The sequence below is a fragment of the Lepus europaeus genome, chromosome 1, assembly GCF_033115175.1.
Source record: "Lepus europaeus isolate LE1 chromosome 1, mLepTim1.pri, whole genome shotgun sequence".
Lineage (NCBI taxonomy): Eukaryota > Metazoa > Chordata > Mammalia > Lagomorpha > Leporidae > Lepus > Lepus europaeus.
In genome coordinates this window covers 117,061,700-117,083,337 of record NC_084827.1, presented here as the reverse complement: position 1 = coordinate 117,083,337, position 21,638 = coordinate 117,061,700, and the positions used below count along the sequence as shown (strand labels likewise).

Genomic DNA, 21,638 nt, shown 5'->3' with positions numbered 1-21,638 from the left:
TATCCCAGGCCATAGCATAGAGCTGGATTGAAAGTGGAGCAGCTGGGACTCGAACCGGTACCCATATGAGATGCTGACACTATAGGTAATGGCTTTTACCTGCTATACCACAGCACTAGCCCCTTCAGTGTTTTTTTTTTTTTTTTTTTTTTAAGATTTTAATTTATTTATATAAGAGGTAGAGTTACAGACAGTGAGGGGGAGAGACAGAGAGGTCTTCCATCCACAGGTTCACTCCCCAAATGGCTGTAATGGCTAGAGATGGGCCCACCTGTAGCCAGGCGCCAGGAGCTTCTTCTGGGTATCCCATGTGGGTGCAGGGGCCCAAGGGCTTTGGCCATCTTCCACTGCTTTCCTGGGCCATAGCAGAGAGCTGGATCAGAAGTGGAGCAGCCGGGACTCGAACTGGTGCCCATAGGGGATGCTGGCGCCGCTGGCCGGGGCTTAAACCTACTGTGTCACAGTGCCAGCCCCTAAAATAAAGTTTTTTTAAAAAAAATATTTATTTATTTATTTGAAAGTCAGAATTACACACAGAGAGAGGAAAGGCAGAGAGAGAGAGAGAGAGAGAGAGAGGTCTTCCATCCAATAGTTCACTCCCCAATTGGCTGCCAACGGCCAGAGCTGCATCGATCCAAAGCCAGGAGCCAGGAGCTTGTTCCGGGTCTCCCAAGTGGGTGCAGGGGCCCAAGGACTTGGGCCATCTTCTACTGTTTTCCCAGGTCACAGCAGAGAGCTGGATCAGAAGAGGAGCAGCTGGGACTAGAACCGGTGCCCATATGGGATGCCAGCGCTTCAGGCCAGGGTGTTAACCCACTGCGCCACAGCACAGAGTTTTATAGGCCTATACAATGGAGTTTTATAAGGCCTAAAAATACTTTGCTCAAGTAATCATGAAATCATTAGTATAATATTTCAGAAATTTTTGATTTAAGGCTCACATGTTTATTTCTTTGAGATAATATATTAGTTTAAAGCTTTATCTTTTTTTTTTTTTTTTTTTTTTTGACAGGCAGAGTGGACAGTGGGAGAGAGACAGAGAGAAAGGTCTTCCTTTTGCCGTTGGTTCACCCTCCAATGGCCGCCGCGGTAGCGCGCTGCGGCCGGCGCACCGCGCCGATCCGATGGCAGGAGCCAGGTGCTTCTCCTGGTCTCCCATGGGGTGCAGGGCCCAAGGACTTGGGCCATCCTCCACTGCACTCCCTGGTCACAGCAGAGAGCTGGCCTGGAAGAGGGGCATCCGGGACAGGATCGGTGCCCCGACCGGGATTAGAACCGGTGTGCCGGCGCCGCAAGGCGGAGGATTAGCCTAGTGAGCCGCGGCGCCGGCCAAACCTTTATCTTAAATAAAGAATCAGGATCAGAAATATTAGGCAATAGGGTATGCATGAAATGAAATGGTTTGTCACATTTACAATTAGTGTCAACTAGGAATAGAACTCAAGTCTACTTATTTCAAATCAGAGTCCTCCCACCCATGTACATACTACTGCTCTTCATATTTATCACATAGGTGATTTTAATTGTTAACAGTGGTATAATTTATGATGAGTCTGGTTGCACTTTGCATATTGGCTTAAACATTAAGTTACAGATGGTACAGGGTTTAGCTCAGTGGTGTCATCAAGGACCTGGCTGCTTTCCCCTCTCTACTTTCCTTGCATCATCAGCCTGTTAGCATGGTTGTCTCCCCTTGTGATCACAAGATATTTATCATCCATGTTCAGAGTCTTCTGAAAAAACTTCTATTCAAGAACCTCCCTCACCCACACCATCAAGCCTCCTCTTAAGTTCTTTAAGGTAAAAGGGCAAAGTGAAGGTCCTAGAATGAAATATTGTACCTAGGGGTGAGAATAACAGCCCATGCTGAATGCCCCACTTCTGTAGTGAGAAGTATAGTAACTTCTCCAAAGCTCTGGTCACCACTGGGGAGGTATGGCTCGCCACATGAAAATCAGTGCAGCTACCTAGAGAAGGGTCAGTGGGTGTGATAGGGAGGCCATCACAATATCTAACAACAGACAACTGACCACATTTATGTGTGTCCACTGGATTTACTGGTAATGATTATCCTAATTTCTATTAGAATATTTGTTTAAAGAACATTATTTTGAAAAGACTCATTTTCCATACAGATAATAGGGAATTCTTTTATGTTATAATTTATTAGATGGTGAAATTGACATTCAAATTGACAGTGGATGCAAGATTATATCCTGTATCTTTGTCATATAAAATGGAAAGTAGTCTTTAGTTGCTCATATATTAAATCACCATTTTTGCATAGCAGAGTGATTTTCCTAATTTAGTTTCTTGCTTGTGTTAGCTGTTTCTTTACTTAGCAAAGCCAAAGTTCTTTTGTGTATAATTGTTGTTTTGTATCAAACTGTCTATTTCTGTTGCTGTTATTAGCAGCTAGGTTAATACTATGCTTATAAGGGTTCCTCTTTTTTTTTTTTTTTTTTAATCTTGTTCTGGGTCCTTCTCACAGGAGAGAGTTTTCTTGGAAGGATGCCTTGATACTTTTTCTTTATTTTTTTAAAAAGATTTTATTTGTTTATTTTTATTTGAAAGGCAGGTACAGAGAGAGAGAGAGAGAGAGAGAGAGATCAATCTTTCATCCATTGGTTCACTTTTTAAATTTTATTTTATTATTATTATTTTTTTTTGACAGGCAGAGTTAGACAGTGAAAGAGAGAGACAGAGAGAAAGATCTTCCTTCTTAAATGTCCACAACAGTTGGGCTGGGCCAAGCAAAAGCCAGGAGCCTGGAACTCTATCTGGGTCTCCCACATGGGAGCTGATACGCTGCTTGGCTTCCTAGCGTATCAGCAGGGACTAGATTGAAAGTGGAGTGGCTGTGACTACAACTAGCACTCTGATGTGAGCTGCGGCATCCCAACTGGAGGCTTAACCTCTTGTGCTACTTTGGCAGCTCATGGTTCTCATTATTGCATGCATTTTTTTTTTTTGTCTGTATAACTTGTGTAGGATTAAATGAAAACCCTTGCAGCCTGGTTTTGAATCTCATGTATTGTCACTGTTAACTGAGTGATCCTGTGTGTGCTATGATTTTGATTTTTTTTTTAAACATTTTATTTAAAAAGTTAAAAGGCAGAGACAGACAGACACACTGAGTTTCCATCTGCTGGTTCACTTCCCAAATGCTTGCAATGGCCAAGGCTAGTTCACTCTGAACCCAAGAGCCAGAACTCAATCCAGCTCTCCTATGTGGGAAGCAGCATCCCAACCACTTGAGCCATTACCTGCTGCCTCTTAGTGTGCACACTAAAAGGAAGCCAGGTTTGGACACAGAAGTGGGACCTGAACCTAAGGCATTCCAATGTGGCATGTGGGCATCCCAACTAATATTTTAATTGCTAGGCCAGAATGCTATCTCTGAAGTAGATTTCTTAACTCTCTTAGGCAAAATTTCCTCACTTGTAAACTGGGTTTAATAAATAACACCTGCCTTAGGAGATACTCTGAACTTGGAAATAAGATAGTACAATGTAAAGTACTTAATCTAGTGCTGATGCACAATAAGTTGGCTCATTTTATAATGATTACCTTGATTTGCATCAGTAGACTCTAAACATCTCCACTGCTTTGTATAAGTGTGTATGTATGTACGCCAATAGTAGTTAAACTGTTATAAAATTAGTGATAGGAGTTTAAATCTTAGAGGCACAATAAAAACATCTACTCTACTTTAGTGTTCTCTTTCATTTTCCTGCTTAAGAAAGTCTTAACATTAAAAATGTTGTATTTATTTTAGGGAGATATTAATTTAAAGTCAGTAGTGAGTACCTTCTAAACAGTGTTCTAGAAAAGAAAGAATTATATTTTTGTGGAATGTTTGAGGAGTTCATTTGATTAATGAACAGTTTCTTAGTACTATTTCATAATGAAACTGTCATTTGTTTTTCAGCAAAATTCCTGCCTTTCTAAATGTGGTGGATATTGCTGGTCTTGTGAAAGGAGCTCACAATGGACAGGGCCTGGGGAATGCCTTTTTATCTCATATTAGTGCTTGTGATGGGATCTTCCACCTAACACGTAAGTACAGTTTTTTTAGTAATTAATTTCATTAAGGTTGGTGTTTTCTTTCTATTGGTGCTCAAATAAAATTAGAAATGACTGATTAATAGATTGCTTTGGTTCACAATATGAGTGATGAATTTGTTAATTGTGGCTTCAGTGTCATTTAGTACCATGGCTGTATGTGAAGGCTTATTTCATAGCACATATATGCTGTGTTGATATTCTAGTTGAATTTTTTTCCCTGATCTGGGTTAGAGCCATTGAGAAGTGTTTCTGTATGAAGAAATTAACTGTGTTGGTTATAAAGGCATTTTGAAATTTCCTCAAGTTATGAGACTTTTCTGCATTCTTGCTTTTCCATGTGTTGAGAAGACAATGATAGAGGAGGTGATTATGGTTATTTCAGAGGAAGAAAATGCATCCAGGTTATCTATTAGAGATGACAGAATTGGATGATGGGATAAAGAAGGAACCAAGATCAGGAAGGAAACACATAGAACTGTGGGTTGGTCTGGCTTCTTTTGACTACAAAAGTGAGCCAAGAATGTAATAATTCTCCAACAAAATAGAAGAGTTTATGTTAAAGCTCAGGTCAAGACTGCATTTTATGGTTATAATATTATAATGAGCAAATTAAAACAAGCAAAGAAAGCACAAGTTAGAAGTGGGGACCTGCTATGGTTCAGTGCTTTCATTTGTACTAGTCCTTGACTAGATAGTTTAATAGTCCTTGACTAGAATGAGCATTTAAAAAATATTACAGTGATAATACTGGCCAATTATTTTGTCCTTGGAATCAAATAAAACATTTTGCTGACATATTTTGTATGTCTTTTAAAAAGTTTATTTGCTTAGTAACTCATTTTATGGTATTTTACAAAAGTCCACCCCAGATCATTTGAGAAATAGTGATCTGAGTTAGCTTAGTTTGAGTAGATAGAGACCTTCTAGAGGGTTTGTGGTAGTCAAGGAATGTGTTATGTGGAGTGGGGAGGACAGGGAGGAAGGATTCAGTAATGGAGAAAAGTATTAGCCTGAAACCTTTGTGTTCTTAAGAGCCTCTATGTTTTCCTGGTGATTTTTCTGTTGGTTCTGGTGACTTAATGTGATTATTTTGAAGACAGGGGTAGAGTCAAGTGTGAAACCAAGGCAGGACTGGAAAATGAAAGGCTCATGAAGCTGGTTTGCTAATGAGGTTTCAAAACCAGTTTGTTGGGTATAAAGGGGGTTGTGTTGTGTGGTTAGGGAGAGATATTTGTGTAAAATCTTCAGAGTTTGGGCAGTTTAGCTGATTGTAATGTCTTGTTGATGGTCTAAAAATCAATAAATAATAGCAATAAAAATGTCTTTGTTGCTGTTTGTTACATTATTTATCTGATAAGCTTTACTAACCAATAGAGAAAAAAATGAATTTAGTTTCTGTTTTTCTAACCCTTCTGGACAAAAGCAAATTTGATATACACATTCTGTGTTTCTTTTTCTTTATTTGAGAGACAGAGAGATTGCTCCTTCCCACAGGTTCACTCCTTAAATACTATTAGGAGGGAGCTGGAATTGAAAACCAGGGCTGGGTATTGAGTACAGGTACTCTGATTAGAGATGCAGGTGTCCCAAGTGATGTAATTACTACACCAAACACCTGCCTGTTAAGGAGTTTTTTTTTTGTTTTTGTTTTTAAAGATTTATTTATTATTTGCAAGTCAGAGTTATATAGAGAGAGGAGAGGCAGAGAGAGAGAGGTCTTCCATCCGATGGTTCACTCCCCAATTGGCTGCAACGGCCGGAGCTGTGCCGATCCAAAGCCAGGAGCCAGGAACTTCTTCCGGGTCTCCCACGTGGGTGCAGGGGCCCAAGGACTTGGGCCATCTTCTACTGTTTTCCCAGGCCACAGCAGAGAGCTGGATCGGAAGTGGAGCAGCTGGGACTAGAACCGGTGCCCATATGGGATGCCGGCGCTTCAGGCCAGGGCATTAACCCGCTGCGCTACAGCGCCAGCCCCATGGAGGAGTTTTGATTATACTGTTTACCTAGATAATTTCAGGATGGTGTGCATCAGAGGTGATGTCATATTTCCAGAAAATAACTAGGAGGTTGGTGTAGCTATTCTTTCCTTGGGTTTCAGTACAATTATGATGAAATTATCTGTCTATCATACATCAATTTGTTAAGTACAGAAAATATTCATGTTGAGTTCTTTAAACTTTCAAAATTGTTTATTGGCAGGTTCATAAATTGTTGGGCAAAACAGCTTTTAAAAATATATTTGTAGCAGTGGGAGTTTAATGTAGCAGTTAAGACCTCAGTTAAGATGTCTGTGTTTCGTATTGGAGTGCCTGGATTCTATGTCTATCTCTAGTTCCTGACTTCAGCTTCTTGCTAATGCAAACCCTGGTTTCTGTCACACATCTGAGAGCCCTGGATTGAATTCCCAACATTAGCTTCAGCTCTGGCTGTTGTGGGCATTTGAGGAGTAAACCAGCAATAGAAGCCTGCTCTTTCTCTGTATCTCTCTTTCTCATAAATAAATAAAAGAAAAATCATTTGTGAAGTTCAGAAAAGTACATGTTTTAGTTTTAAAATTTTGAGACAATAAAATTGACTATTTTGAGTATGTAATTCTATGTCTTAAATTTGTACAGATTTTTGAAACTACCCCAATAATCGGGATACAAAACACTTTCATCACTGCAAAAAACTCCTGAATGCCATCCTTTTAGTCACATTCTTCCACACCTAACCTTGGATAGACTACTGATCTCTTCTCCATTACTATAGTTTTTTTTTCTTTTTGAGAATGTTACATAAATGAAATGATAAGAATGTGCATTTTTTTGTTGTATTTTGAAAAGATGTTTACAGATGAAAGCTGATGGTGTTATTAGCAGATCCTCTGGGCCTTTTCATCAGACATGTTTCTGGAACCTAGGAGGGTATGAGGTTAACTCAGAGGAGATTGATATTATGAATATATTTTACCTTCTCAGTTTTCTTTGATCCCATTCTTCTATTGATCTTTTATATATCTTTAAGTACCAGAATGTTCTTTTTATTCTCAGTGTTTTTGGAAATACTGTTCTTTTTTTCTTCCAAAGTTTAGCTTTTTAAAATCTCTAACAAAATTTTGTCTTATACCAGGCTGAGTCTTGAACTAATGGGCAGAGCTATTTCTAAACTAAGTGAAATGCCTGGGAAATATAAAGTGTAATGAAAATAGTGAGATTCCTGTATTTGTCAGATTTTTCTACCCAAGACTCCTGACCACAAAAAAGGAGTAACACAGGGGCTTTGGGAACATAGTGTAGCATCAAATGCTTTACTTGGAGGAAAACTGTGTGACATCCCATGGTTTCCTATCTTCTATTCTTCAGCTACAAAGTCCCCAATTTGAGAGGCGAGATTATAAATTAGATATCTGACCAAGCGACTAAGTAACAAATATCTTTAGCATTTTCTTTACTTAGCGCTTTTTGGATTGTTTGCTCTTCTTATGTAGAGCCCATCAGAATATGTAAGCTTATTGTTATTCTCATTTCTAGGTGAGAAAACTAGAGGTTCAAGAGGTAAAATCATTTGCTTGAGTCATGTCAGTAAAGGTGACAGTGCCTTTGACTTACTTTGTGTGACTCCAGTCCTTTCTTTTGTCTGTAAAGGATTTTGAGGTGTTTGCTGTCATTAGATATCTTGTCTTCCCCTTGCGTTGGGAATGTCCATTTCTGTTTGGTATGTGTTCACCAGAGAAGATATTGGGTCCTTAAGAACTCATTAATAGTTCAAAGTAGTAGAATGCAAAATCATCTGTTAGTTCTATCAATGGAGGAAAGGACATGTGTACTTCTGTAAAATCTAATATAAAATCTGCTTGTGTTAAGTTTTGCAAAAAAGGTCTTAATTTGAAAGTTGCTATTAATAATGCAATAGATTTTTTTTTCTTTTCTTTCCTTTTTTTTTTTTTTTTTTTGACAGGCAGAGTGGACAGTGAGAAAGAGAGATAGAGAGAAAGGTCTTCCTTTTGCCGTTGGTTCACCCTCCAATGGCCTCTGCTGCCGGCGCACCACGCTGATCTGAAGCCAGAAACCAGGTGCTTCTCCTGGTCTCCCATGTGGGTGCAGGGCCAAAGCACTTGGGCCATCCTCCACTGCACTCCCGGGCCACAGCAGAGAGCTGGCCTGGAAGAGGGGCAACTGGGACAGAATCCGGCGCCCTGACTGGGACTAGAACCCGGTGTGCTGGTGCCGCAGGCGGAGGATTAGCCTATTGAGCCGCGGCACTGGCCAAAATAGACTTCTTAAAAAGATTTATATTAACTGGAATAATTGTTTTTTTCCTGAAAACATGGGATACTGGGGATGGAGAAAGTTTGAGGTATTAAAGTTTTTATAAGTTTAATATATAAATTACCAGGTGAGGGAACCAAAATGTAATATATTAGAGATAACACAGTAATATAGATGATTTTTACAGTGGGTGACATTTTAAGAGGTGATAAGTATCATATAGACTCAGACAATGTTAAAGTTAACTTCAATAAAGAATAGTATTGCAAACTTTATTGACAAATTTTAGCTGGATTATGAAAACCCTCTTACTGTCTTCAGTTGTTTCTTCATGCCAATTACTTGAATGTACTTAAGATACAATATCTGATTTGAGTGTTTCAATGAGGGTAGGAGAAGATTTAAAGCAGTTTCAGCAGCCGAGTGAATATGAGTTGATGGGTTGTGGAGTAAGGAAGGAGGCAGGCAGGGGATGCTTGGCTGTACCTGTTGCTATCAGAGTTTACCTGAGAGTGGATTTGGTAAGAGCTTGAAGTTCATAATTTTAGTTAGCAAAGCCGTGTTTCCAAAATACTTCTCAGTTCTTTTTTTTTTTTTTTTTTTTTGGACAGGCAGAGTGGACAGTGAGGGAGAGAGACAGAGAGATAGGTCTTCCTTTTCCGTTGGTTCACCCCTCAGTGGCCGCTGTTGCTGGTGTGCTGTGGCTGGCACACCATGCTGATCCGAAGCCAGGAGCCAGGTGCTTCTCCTGGTCTCCCATGCGGGTGCAGGGCCCAAGGATTTGGGCCATCCTCCACTGCACTCCCAGGCCACAGCAGAGAGCTGGACTGGAAGAGGAGCAACTGGGACTAGAACTGGTGCCCATACGGATGCTGGTGCCACAAGTGGAGGATTAACCAAGTGAGCCATGGCGCCGGCTCCCAAGGGGCATCTTAACCAATGTGCTAAATGTCTGTCCCACTTGTTATCTTTTTTAATCACAAAAATTTTTATTAATCTTGAGAATTCTTAAGTCTTAGTCTGTGATCTCAGTTTGGAAAACAATTCTCTAAACTCCAGAGAAGTTATATTGAGGATTATCAGTTCTAGGTCAAGTTTCGTTGTGTTTTTTTTTTTTTTTTTTTAAGATTTATTTACTTAATTGAAAGGCATAGAGAGGGAGAGACAGATCTGTCATCCACTGGTTCACTGGTGCTAGGCTGATCCAAAGCCAGGAACTTCCTGTGGGTTTTTCATGAGTGAAGGAGCACAAGGACTTGGACCGTCTTCTGCTTTTTCAGGCATGTTAGCAGGGAGCTTGATTGAAAGAGGAGCAGCTGAGAGGATGCCAGCACCACAGGTGGCTGTTTTACCCACTACAGCTCAGCGCTGGTCTCTATGTCAAGCTTTTTAAATGATATCCAGATTTTATACTAAAAGGGCAGTGAAAAACTACTAATTTTATGAATTCCTAAAGGGTAAGGGATGTCTTTATTTGGATTAAAACAGATTTGTGTCATTGGTAGGCTGTTTCTTCATGTTGGAAACTCTTAAGTGCTTTTTGCAAACAAAGAAGGCAAAACAGGTTAAAAAGAAGAGTGAGAATGCATCACATATACTGGCGCATAATTCCCTTTTCTGATATTTTCACTTTAATTGATGAAGGGAATAAATGGGAGAGAAATGATCAGCAGCCCAGGTCCTGAGAGTAACCATCACAGTTCCCATGAATCTTTTAGATGGTAACTTCTTTTTAGTGGTGTAGGGACTGGCAACTTGACATGATATGAGTGAATGTCTACTTTGTTCATAATAATAATGTGAAAGGAGGGAATATATTTACTTTAAAATGAGAAAATTGAGAAGCTAAGGAGCTGGATAGTAATTTACATAACTAAGAAGCATCAGAGTTATAATTCAAATTCATATCTGACATTTTAGATGTGCCTGGACCTGTTAGTGCTTAAAAACTAGAGCAGTTGGCTAGTGCATCTGAAGAATGTATGCCTGTATCTCGTATAAATGTATCTCAGAATGTATGTGGACAGGTGTGTGTGTGTGTGTGTGTATTTGTATTCTTTGGTCTATTTTTCTTTTCTTTTTTTTTTATTTTTGACAGGCAGAGTGGACAGTGAGAGAGAGACAGAGAGAAAGGTCTTCCTTTTTGCTGTTGGTTCACCCTCCAATGGCCGCCGCGGTAGGCGCGCTGCGGCCAGCGCACCGCACTGTTCCGATGGCAGGAGCCAGGTGCTTATCCTGGTCTCCCATGGGGTGCAGGGCCCAAGAACTTGGGCCATCCTCCACTGCACTCCCGGGCCACAGCAGAGAGCTGGCCTGGAAGAGGGGCAATCGGGACAGGATCGGTGCCCCGACCGGGACTAGAACCCGGTGTGCCGGCGCCACAAGGCGGAGGATTAGCCTACTGAGCCGCGGCGCCAGCCTAGTTTTGAACTATTTTTCAATGTTCGTGTTCTAAATAATCATTTACCCACTTAAATACCACTCCCCCCCCAAATATCTTGAGTGCTTGAAATTTTTAACAAATTATTTTTTGGACTAGGTTATATTATTATTATTATTATTAATGATTGATTTATTTATTTGAAAGGCAGAGTTACACAGAGAGGAGAGGCAGAGAGAGAGGTCCTTCATTCTATGGTTCACTCCCTAATTGGCCGCAGTGGCCAGAGCTGTGCTGATCCAAAGGCAGGAGCCAGGAGCCTCCTCCGGGTCTCCCCTCTGGGTGCAGGGCCCCAAGGACTTGGGCCATCCTCTACTGCTTTCCCAGGCTATAGGAGAGAGCTGGATTGGAAGTGAAACTTCAAATTGGATTGGCGTTGAACCAGCACCCATATGGGATGCTGGCAGTGCAGGTGGCAGCTTTACCTACTATGTCACAGCGCTGGCCCTGGTATATTTTTCTTTAGTTGTCATATTTTTCAGTTATTTTGGAATTATACGTGGCAACTTTTAATGGCTTGCATGATTTAAAATTTTTTTAAATTTTACTTAAGTTATACAAGTTTCATATGATTCATATATACAGATATAGGAGCCGAGTGATACTTTCCCCCCTCCCTTCCTCCTGCCCATACTCTAGCCTTTCTTCCACCTCCCTCTCCCATTCACACTCCTAATTTTTACAAAAACCTACTTTAAGTTTACTTAATGATCTTAAAGTTAATCTTACACTAAGTAAAAGAGTTCAACAAATAGTATGAAGAAAAGAAACACTGTTCCTCAACAGAAGAGACAAGGACTCAAATCTCAAAATGTCTATTTCACTCCAATAAATTACATTTCAGGTACTCTATTAGTTACCTTGGATCAGGAAAAACATGGTATCTGTCTTTTTGGGACTGGCTTATTTCACTAAATATAATGGTTTCCAGTTGTGTCCATCTTGTTGCAAAAGGCAGGATTTCACTCTTTTTTTTTTTTAACAGCTCAGTAGAACTCCATAGTGTACCATAATTTCTTTATCCAGTCAATAGTTGATGGACATCTGGGTTGATTCCATATCTTAGCTATTGTAAATTGCCCTGCAGTGAATATGGAGGGTACAGATAACTCTTTTGTACGCTGATTTCTTTTGATTTGTGTAAATTCCCAGGAGTGGGATGGCTGGACGGTAGGTCTATATTTAGATTTCTGAGGTATCTTCATATTGTCTTCTACCATGGCTGCACCAGTTTACATTCCCATAAAAACTTTTTAAAAAGTTAACTATTTCTCTATATTTCTGGCATAAATGGTGCTTATAATTTTGGATAAACAACTCAGAATAGCTAATTATGTAATAATGACTTTGTACAGAAATTCTATATTAATTCTTGGATTTTTGAATTTTGCTTTTGGTTTTTATCACTGGATCTTGCTATTGAGTAGGAAAAATAGCAGTTCTGGTGTTTTTAAAATGGACTTTAGGATTAATATTATAAAAATTATTTAATGTGTTAACTGCTGTTGAAAACTAAATATCCTTTATTGTTAGTATGTGTTACTTCTTTTTTTTTTTTTTTTTCCCCTGACAGGCAGAGTGGACAGTGAGAGAGAGACAGAGAGAAAGGTCCTCCCCCCGCCGTTGGTTCACCCTCCAATGGCCGCCGCGGTAGGCGCGCTGCGGCCGGCGCACCGCGCTGATCCGATGGCAGGAGCCAGGTGCCTCTCCTGGTCTCCCATGGGGTGCAGGGCCCAAGCACTTGGGCCATCCTCCACTGCACTCCCTGGCCACAGCAGAGAGCTGGCCTGGAAGAGGGGCAACCGGGACAGGATCGGCGCCCCGACCGGGACTAGAACCCGGTGTGCCGGCATCGCAAGGCGGAGGATTAGCCTAGTGAGCCGTGGAGCCGGCCAGTATGTGTTACTTCTATGGAAGAATGTATTGTTATAAACATATGTTGTTAAAAGCAACATACCATGTATTTTGTGGTTTTTTGGGTAATGTTTTGAATCTAACTATCCACATTTCCTCATTAGATTAGTTATTTACATGAACTGAGGCAGCTTTTTAAAATAAAAAAAAATGCCTAAACCTTCATTCATTTCAAGCAGAAATGCAGGTGTAGTGTGTGTTTTTCATAGCGGGCTCTGAAAATTTAGTTCTATTTTGGGACTGGTGTTATGGCATAGCACACTGGCATCCTACATGGGTGCCACCGATTTGAGTTCTGGCTGCTCCACTTCTGATCCAGCTATTTGCTAATGTGCCTGGGAAAGCAGCAGAAGAGGGCCCAAGTGCTTGGGCCCCTGCACCCACTAGCTATGTGACTGTGAAAGTGGTCTCTGAGCCTCAGCTTTCTCAGGTAAAATGGGGATAATAAAACTGTAGTACTCATGGAATTATTTTGAAGGTTAAATAAGAGAATCCTTTTATATTGTTGCATATAGACATAGACTTTATTATTTCAATGCTGCCTTACAGCTGTTTTTTTGGGATATAAATTTTAAATTTCAATATTTTTTCTACTTTTTAGATTTTTAAAGATTATGGTAACCTATATGTAATATGAAAGCTAATTTTAACCATTTTTAAGTATAGAGTTCAGTGGCATAAAGTACATTCACATTGTTTTACAACCATCACTTTCCATATCTTTCCATCATTCCAAATGGGAACTGTGTACCCTAAACAGTAGCTCTCCATTCCTTCCTCCCTCAACTCCTGTCTATGAATTTAACTACTCTAGGTACCTCATATGTGTGGCATCATATAGTATTTGTCTGTTTGTGATTGGCTTATTTCATACTCCATTTTTATTTAACTACTATGCCATCATCCATAGTATAGAAGTACAACTTTATTGAACTGCTTTCAGTTTATGGGAATTCACTATTTCTAAATTTTGAAATAATAACAATGTTACTAATGAATGTTCATATATAGCCTCTTTTTTTTGGCACGTCTGGGTATATCACTAAGAGCTATCCCTAGAAATGGAATTACTAGGGAAAAAGGTGTATTGTATACATTTGAATTATTTCTCATACATCTCATCTTCTCCCTGTATCCCCATGGTGCTACAAACTTTAAAATAGGTAGGCAGGTCGGCTCTGTGGTGTAGCAGTTTAAGCCTCCTGCTGCGGTGATGGCATCCCATATGGTCACCAGTTCGTGTCCCGGCTGCTCTTTTTCCTGTTCAGCTCTCTGCTTATGGCATGGGAAAGTAGTGGAAGATTGGCCAAGTCCCTGGGCCCCTGCACGCACATGGGAGACCTTGAAGAAGCTCCTGGCTCCTGGCTTTGGATCAGCTCAGCTCTGGTTGTTACGGCCATTTGGTGTGTGAACCAGCAGAGGGAAGACCTCTCTGTCTCTCCCTCTCTCTCTCTGTGACTCTGCCTCTCAAATAAATAAATGTCTTTAAAAAAAGAGTAGGTCATACCTTGAATAGAGAAAAGCCTAAGTTTTTAAAGAAAATTGATGCCCTAAACTTCTTCCCACTCAAATCAAATCACAACATGTTGATGGAAGCAACTACAACTTTGTAGAGAGTGACATAATCTGTAATACTGGCCTCAAAAGTGGATGAAATCCAAATTTCTAACTTAACAAAATTATAAATTATTAATAACAATAGACAATAGAGATGAATCTCAGAAGCATTTTTTTCAGAGAAAGGACTAGGCATAATAGAACACAGAATGTGTGATTACATTTATACCAAGTTTAAGGAGAAACAAAACTAAGGATGACACAAGTCAGAATAGCAATTACCCTGGGAAATATGACAGAAGTGGTCTACAATTAGATCCACATAGTGGTTACACAGTGTAAAACATGTTTACAAATACATCCAAACGTATACTTTAGATTTTGCATTTTGTGTACTTTTACTAATATACTTCACGTATCAATTTTTTAAAAAGGAAAATAAACTAGGAGGAAACATCTGGTATTATTGACCTAAGTACAAAATTAGTAGAAGAAAATTCCTGCCTGTATTCTGTGTCATCTATTTATTTTGTCTTCATAAGGGATGATATTTCAGTCAGTTTTCTTCTAGAGCAAGTATTAGGGAGCTTTTTCTTTAATGGATTAGATAGTAAATTTCTTGCTCTGTTGCATGGTCTTTGTGTGTGTGATTTGCAGTATTTTATAAATGTAAGGATTTGTCTTGACTCTGACCATACAAAGAGGGGCCCGAGCCTAACTTGCTCACTCCTGCTTTTGTGTTTCTTCATTTAATATAGCTATGTGTGTGTATGTGTGTGTGTGTATGTGTATACATATACATATATATATATCATCCTTGTTGAAAAATTTTTTAAAATATTTATTTTATTTGAAAAAAGTTACAGAGAGAGGTAGAGGTAGAGGCAGAGAGAGAGAGAGGGAGAGAGAGACAGAGGGAGGTCTTCCATCCACTGGTTCACTCCCCAGATGGCTACAACAGCTGGAGCTGAGCCGAACCAAAGCCAGGAGCCAGGATATTCTTCCAGGTCTCCCACGTGGGTACAGGGGCCCACAGGCTTGGACCATCATCCTCTGCTGCTTTTCCAGGCACGTTAGCAGGGAGCTGGATCAGCAGTGGAGCAGCTAGGATGCTAACTGGTGCTATTTGGGATGCCAGTACTGCAGGCCGGGGCTTTAACCCACTGCACCACAACACCAGCCTCAGAAATATTTTCTCATTCTTTTCATTTGATTTCTTCTACTAATTTTGTACTTAGGTCAATAATACCAGATGTTTCCTCCTAGTTTATTTTCCTTTTTAAAAAATTGATACGTGAAGTATATTAGTAAAAGTACACAAAATGCAAAATCTAAAGTATACGTTTGGATGTATTTGTAAACATGTTTTACACTGTGTAACCACTATGTGGATCTAATTGTAGACCACTTCTGTCATATTTCCTAGGGTAATTGCTATTCTGACTTGTGTCATCCTTAGTTTTGTTTCTCCTTAAACTTGGTATAAATGTAATCACACATTCTGTGTTCTATTATGCCTAGTCCTTTCTCTGAAAAAAATGCTTCTGAGATTCATCTCTATTGTCTATTGTTATTAATAATTTATAATTTTGTTAAGTTAGAAATTTGGATTTCATCCACTTTTGAGGCCAGTATTACAGATTATATCACTCTCTACAAAGTTGTAGTTGCTTCCATCAACATGTTGTGATTTGATTTGAGTGGGAAGAAGTTTAGGGCAGAAAGAATTACCAGAAAGTTTTTGTGGTATTTTATAGATAAAATAATGAAAGCTCAATTTCAGAACACTATGAGTAGTAGTTGAGGGAAAGAGCAAATTTTAGAGACTTTGTGAAGAAGAAATGTGATTCAATGATAGGCTCCTTTATCTCAAAACAAACAGGGTTCTCCTCAGGGAAGACTGTTTGCCAAAGATTTTATACAGAGTAGGGTAACAGCAACCATATTATGGGAATTAGATTATTTTTAAATTTATATATGTAGTCAATTCTCTGAAAACACATGTGTTATGTCTTATTTAGAAAGATGGTTTTTTTTTTTTTTTGGTAGGATTTAGTGAACCAATGTAACTTGTTTTCACCAATTTTCAGAAGCAGTTTAGCTTCCTATTGTTAGATTTTTAAAGCTTTGAACATGGTAAGGCTATTGATTTCACTGAATCCTTAGCTTTTTAAAGCTGGTATTAGAAGTTGTATTTCCCCAGGAAGCTATGGCATGTGTGTGTTATCTGAAGGACAGCACCTTTGGCAGCATCGCTGTACCTACTGTCAGGCTATTTATAGATAAAACTTGTTAAAGTTTCTCAACAGATTTTTAAGAGACATGTCCTGGTAGGCTAGAAGCAAGAGTTCATTCTGAGCTGTGGGACAGTTTCTTATATTTCCCAAATTAGAAACACATATAGTTAGTTCTGATATGATGAATTTTTAATTATGAAGTATATAGTTAGAGTTGTAGAAAAGAAAATTTAAAATTTGATCATTTTCAGCTAAGTTGGTGTGTGGGGGATATGTGATGGTGGAGGAGGGGTAAGGTGCCCATTCTTTCCTGAGTTCTTTTCACCAGTTTGTTTAGTTAAATTTTATGGCTTTATTTTGAGCTTTTTATGTGAATTTAAATTTATTATCATCCTCTGTTGACTGCTAAAAGAAATTTTGACTGTCTTCTAACAAGAGGAAAATGATGATAACTGATTCATGCAGAGTGAGGATTAGAGAGAAAGAGGCAGTTTCAGGAGCCCAGCCACATGGTAAGATATAACCCATGCCAAATACGGTATGGAAATTGAGGCTAAATCCTACTGATGAGCATTGTGGCAGCCATGGCAAGGAGAAAAATGATGAGTTTTGCAATTTCATATGTATCTGAGATATGTATTAGAAAAGAACCCCTTTCCTAGCTCTAAATTGAATTGTATTGCATCTTTGTAGATGAGACTGAATGCCATCCCAGTGCTTTGTGTCTTCTGTTAGCTTGCAATGGAGGCAGTAATTTGAAAGCTGCTTCTATCCCTCTGATCCCTTGAGAAAAACAGAATGCATAGAGGTAGGTTTGTTTTTCCTGAAGTATGTATCTTTTCTGGAGTATTTACATATTCTGTTATACAGTAGTATTGGCTTGTGGTTTGAGCTCATGCAAGGGATAAAATCTGGGGAATTGCAAGGACTATAATGTTAGTATGGTTTTAAATTGTCTCTTTGGAGTATTTACAGGCTTTGGCAATTGTGGCATAGCAGGCAATTCAGTATTAAGATCATTAGTACATGTCTAAATTGTTGGCATTTTACATGATTGCCAGAAGAAGGGAAATGATTGTCAAGCACTGGTTATTATTAGGTACTATGCTGGGATCTAATATGTTATTCTGTTTAATCTTAGTAGTTCTGCAGGATTGGTGTTATCCCAGTTGTACAGATGAGGAAATTGAGAGTGAGAGGTTTTAGATCTGAATGTTTGACACACTGTGTGTGTATTTGTGTGTGTGTGTGTATGAGAGAGAAAGAGAGAGAGAGAGAATCTTTGGTGTGCTGTTCTGCATGTTAGTGACCTACAGACATATCAGGAGGCTTTTCTGAAGAGACAGGTCCTATATATTGTCCACCCCCCCCACCCCCCCAAAAAGCCAAAGCCTATAACTTGACCAGGTCTCTCAGGTGAGTGGAAAGAACTCAAATCCTTGAGCCATCAGAGCTGCCTCCTGGGTTCTACACCAGTAGGAAACTGGATATGGGAGCCTGAGCCAGGTATTGAACTTAGGCATTGTGATGTGGGATGTAAATGTTTCAACTAGTAACTTAATTGCTAGGCCATTGCCACCCCCCATATAGTGATTTTAAAAGAATTAAGCTACAGACTTCATTCATATATTTATTGCCATCAAGTGTTTAATGGGTACTTACTGTCTGCCATACTCTATGCTAAGTGCTTTAAATGGAGAATTTAATTCTCAGGACAAGCAGAGGGGATACAGAGCAGTTAGGAAACTTGCTCACTGCTTATAGCAAGATTCACAGCTGGTGGATGAGGTGTTGAGAGTAATACCAGTAAAGCAAGTCTGACTCAAACTTCCACTGTACTAGCACTGAGCAATGGAAATGGACCATAAATGTGAGCTACTATATAATTAAAATTTTTCTAGTATCAACATTGAAAGAAGTAAAAAGAAAAGGCAGAATGAACTTTCATAATTTATTTAAAGATATTCATAATATATTTAATAAAAATATTTCTGAATGTAGTCAGACACTTGACAAATTTTACTTTTTTGTACTATGTATTTGAAGTTTGATATGTATTTTATATTTAGAGAACAACTCCATTTGAACTACATTTAGTCCACACACATAGCCACATTTCTAGTACTTAGTAGCTTAATAAATTAAGCTTAATTACTTAATCAGTTAAGTAATACTTAATAACCTGTAGCTAATGGCTACATGTATTGGATGTAGCCATCTCCACGCAGTACTATATAGTCAAACTCTACTATATACACAGAAAAACATGTGAAGAAGATCTATCAAATTGTCTATAGATTTCTGGGGAATAAAATTGGGGTGGCTTTTTAAAAAGTGAGTTTTTATTATTCTGGACTAGTATTAGCATGAGGAATTTTCCATTTTAAATGCAAGATTTAGATATTCACAAATGATTCAAATAAAATTCTTAAGAGTTGTGGGTTAAAACAATGGAAGGATGACCTTTGCTTAGAATGCTGTGATGTCTGGAGTAAACATCAGTAATCTATTTCTATGTCTGCAAAATGTTTTCAAGCAGGGCTGATCATGATGGTTATACCAGGATGATTTAGTTAGGAAGTTTACTCTGATAACAAATTAGTGGATGCTGTATTAGAGCAGTATCTCCCTTGGTTGTTCCCATAGCATTATGTCTGTACACTGTGTTCTGCCATAAGGTGATCTTTTTTCTTTCTTTCTTTTTTTTTTTTTTTTTTTTTGATTTGAGAGATAGAGTTACAGACAGGTCTTCATTCACTGGTTCACTCCCCAAATGGCAGAGAGAGAGAAAGAGGTCTTCCATCTGCTGTTTCACTCTCCAAATGGCTGCAATGGCCAGAGCTGGGCCAATCTGAAGCCAGGAGCTTCTTCTGGGTCTCCCAGGTGGGTTCAGGGGCACAAGCACTTGGGCCATTTTCCACTGCTTTCCTAAGCCATAGCAGAGAGCTGGATTGGGAGAGGAGCAGCCGAGACACGAACTGGTGCCCATATAGGATGCCAGCACCACAGGTAGAGGCTTAGCCTTCTATGCCATAGTGTTGGCCCTGGCAGGCTAATTTTTTAAGTTGATAATGTTGTATGGCCTGTGAATGATGTTATAAATATCCAAATGGCCCTTGGCAGAAAAAAGGTTCCCCAGCCCTGTGGAATTGTTCACTTGTACTTCAGACTGAGTTTTTAAACTCTCCCTACTCCTTTGGATTTGATATTTCTTGCTTGCCCTTGATCTGGAAGCTAATTTAACCTGCTCACTTTGTATATGTCCAGGAAACCTAACCTGGCTCAGGATTTTGGTTTCTTTCATTTGCCTTGGAAGGAAATTGGAAATTACATAGACCCAGGATATGAAAAGCGGTATGCAGTAAGTGCCAAGTGAATGTTACATAAAATTGTACTGATACAGAATATCAAAGAAGGGAAAGGAGTTCTAGGGATAGGCTAAGTCAGGTTATATGGATATGATGATAAAAAATGCAGACAAATTTATAATGTAGTAGGATGTATTAGTGATTTCTGTGCAGGAACATGCATTACCTCATCAGTATTTCAGGGAATGTAAATATACTAGGTCAGACTATATTACACTTGGTGATTATTGTTTTAACAGTCTGGGTTAGAGGCCTTTGAATGAAAAGAAAGGGACTGGTATAGAATTGACGGTAGAGTATTTACTAATTTTGTGACAGTTTGGAGTGTTGTCCACGATGTGCCAAGATGTTAAAGCCATTGTCTTCATCTGCGAATGCCCTGAGGAAAAAACATAGCTAAGGGAGTAAATTCTGTATGTGGAGGGGCTGGTGGGTGTGCATGGAAGAGGAAATGCAGACAGAGTGATCAGAAGAAACCCCATGCCAATAGTAGCATTGGTGAACTTCAGGTTTGGTGGGAGAGTTTTGAATGAGAAGAGGGAAATATATAATCTACTTTCTGCTTTTTAACTTTTGGACTTGGCTGATACTCTTTGCTCTATTTGCATAGTAGTTTGGTATGGGTAACCATAATAAAACTCACACTGAATTCTGTTTTGAAACCTTGTGGTCATGCACCCTATGTTCTTTTGTGATGGGGGGAGGAGGGTCGTGAATAGCAAAGAAAATTGCTCTGTGATGTGTTGTATAGTTAGTTAGGGAGGCACATTTTCAGAGGTTTGAAAACCAGAGTGGAAAATTCATATTTTTTTCCCTTTTTGGGGCAATGAAGATAGGCAAGAGTAGAAGCATAGGCATTATAGTAGACCTTTGACATTTTCTAATTTAATATTAACGAGTTGAGCTATTTTCAAGCATTCCTTAAGACATAGAACATAATATATTACATTTACTTTTAATTTTGCTGACCCATTAATTTGAATCGTTGAAGATGGGGAGCTGATAAACAAGTAATCATAGATGATTATTTTATTTTATATTCATCCTTCTCTTAGCAATAACATCCATTTTTTGTATATTATTTGTAAAGTGATGAACGACAAAGGTTGGGGGTTAACTACTTATAATTAATATCCTTTGCAAACCTAAATTATGCCAGTTTTAGAACACAGAAATACATTATTTTCTTTCATAATGATATAGGTAATTTTTTTTAAAAAGATTTATTTATTTGAAAGAGAAAGAGACATCTTCTATCTGCTGATTTACTCCCCAAATGGCTATAATGGCCAGGGCTGTGCCAGGCTGAAACCAGGAGTCAAGAACTTCTCCTGGGTCTCCCATGTAAATTCAAGGGACCATTTTCTGAAGCTTTCCCAGGCACACCAGCAGGGAGCTTGATCAGAAGTGGAGCAACACGGCATTGAACTGGCACCCATATGGGATGCCAGATTGCAGGCCACAGCTTTACCCACTAAGCCACAACTCTGGCCCCAACATGTGTAATATTAAACTAAGTCTTTTAGCCAACAATTTAGTTTCTATTTGATTTTATTCTTTAATATTTATTTTCCTAAAAAGAGAGTCTACTTTAGTAAGTGGCACATTTCAGTTTTTGGAATGACTGCTAGTTATACCTTCTGATTTTGTTGCCATTTATTTTAATTTTGAAAGACCTACATACTTTTATAATTTCTAGAAAATCCATTTCTCCCAGATATGATTTTAAGCTCTTGACTGTATTTTTCTCTTGACCTTTACCTCTCCTAGGCTGATCAGACAAGTTCTAATGGAAATAGAGCTA

The 21,638-nt window shown here is 39.0% G+C and overlaps 1 protein-coding gene across 1 annotated transcript in view; it reads left to right on the top strand.

Moving 5' to 3' along the window:
* The window catches only part of OLA1 (Obg like ATPase 1), a 184,190-nt gene that overhangs the window by 27,279 nt on the left and 135,273 nt on the right, over window positions 1-21,638 (top strand). Inside the window, exon 4 of the mRNA XM_062187970.1 lies at window positions 3,932-4,059. Coding sequence (XP_062043954.1) covers window positions 3,932-4,059 — 128 coding nt within the window. The remainder of the gene's footprint in view (window positions 1-3,931; window positions 4,060-21,638) is intronic.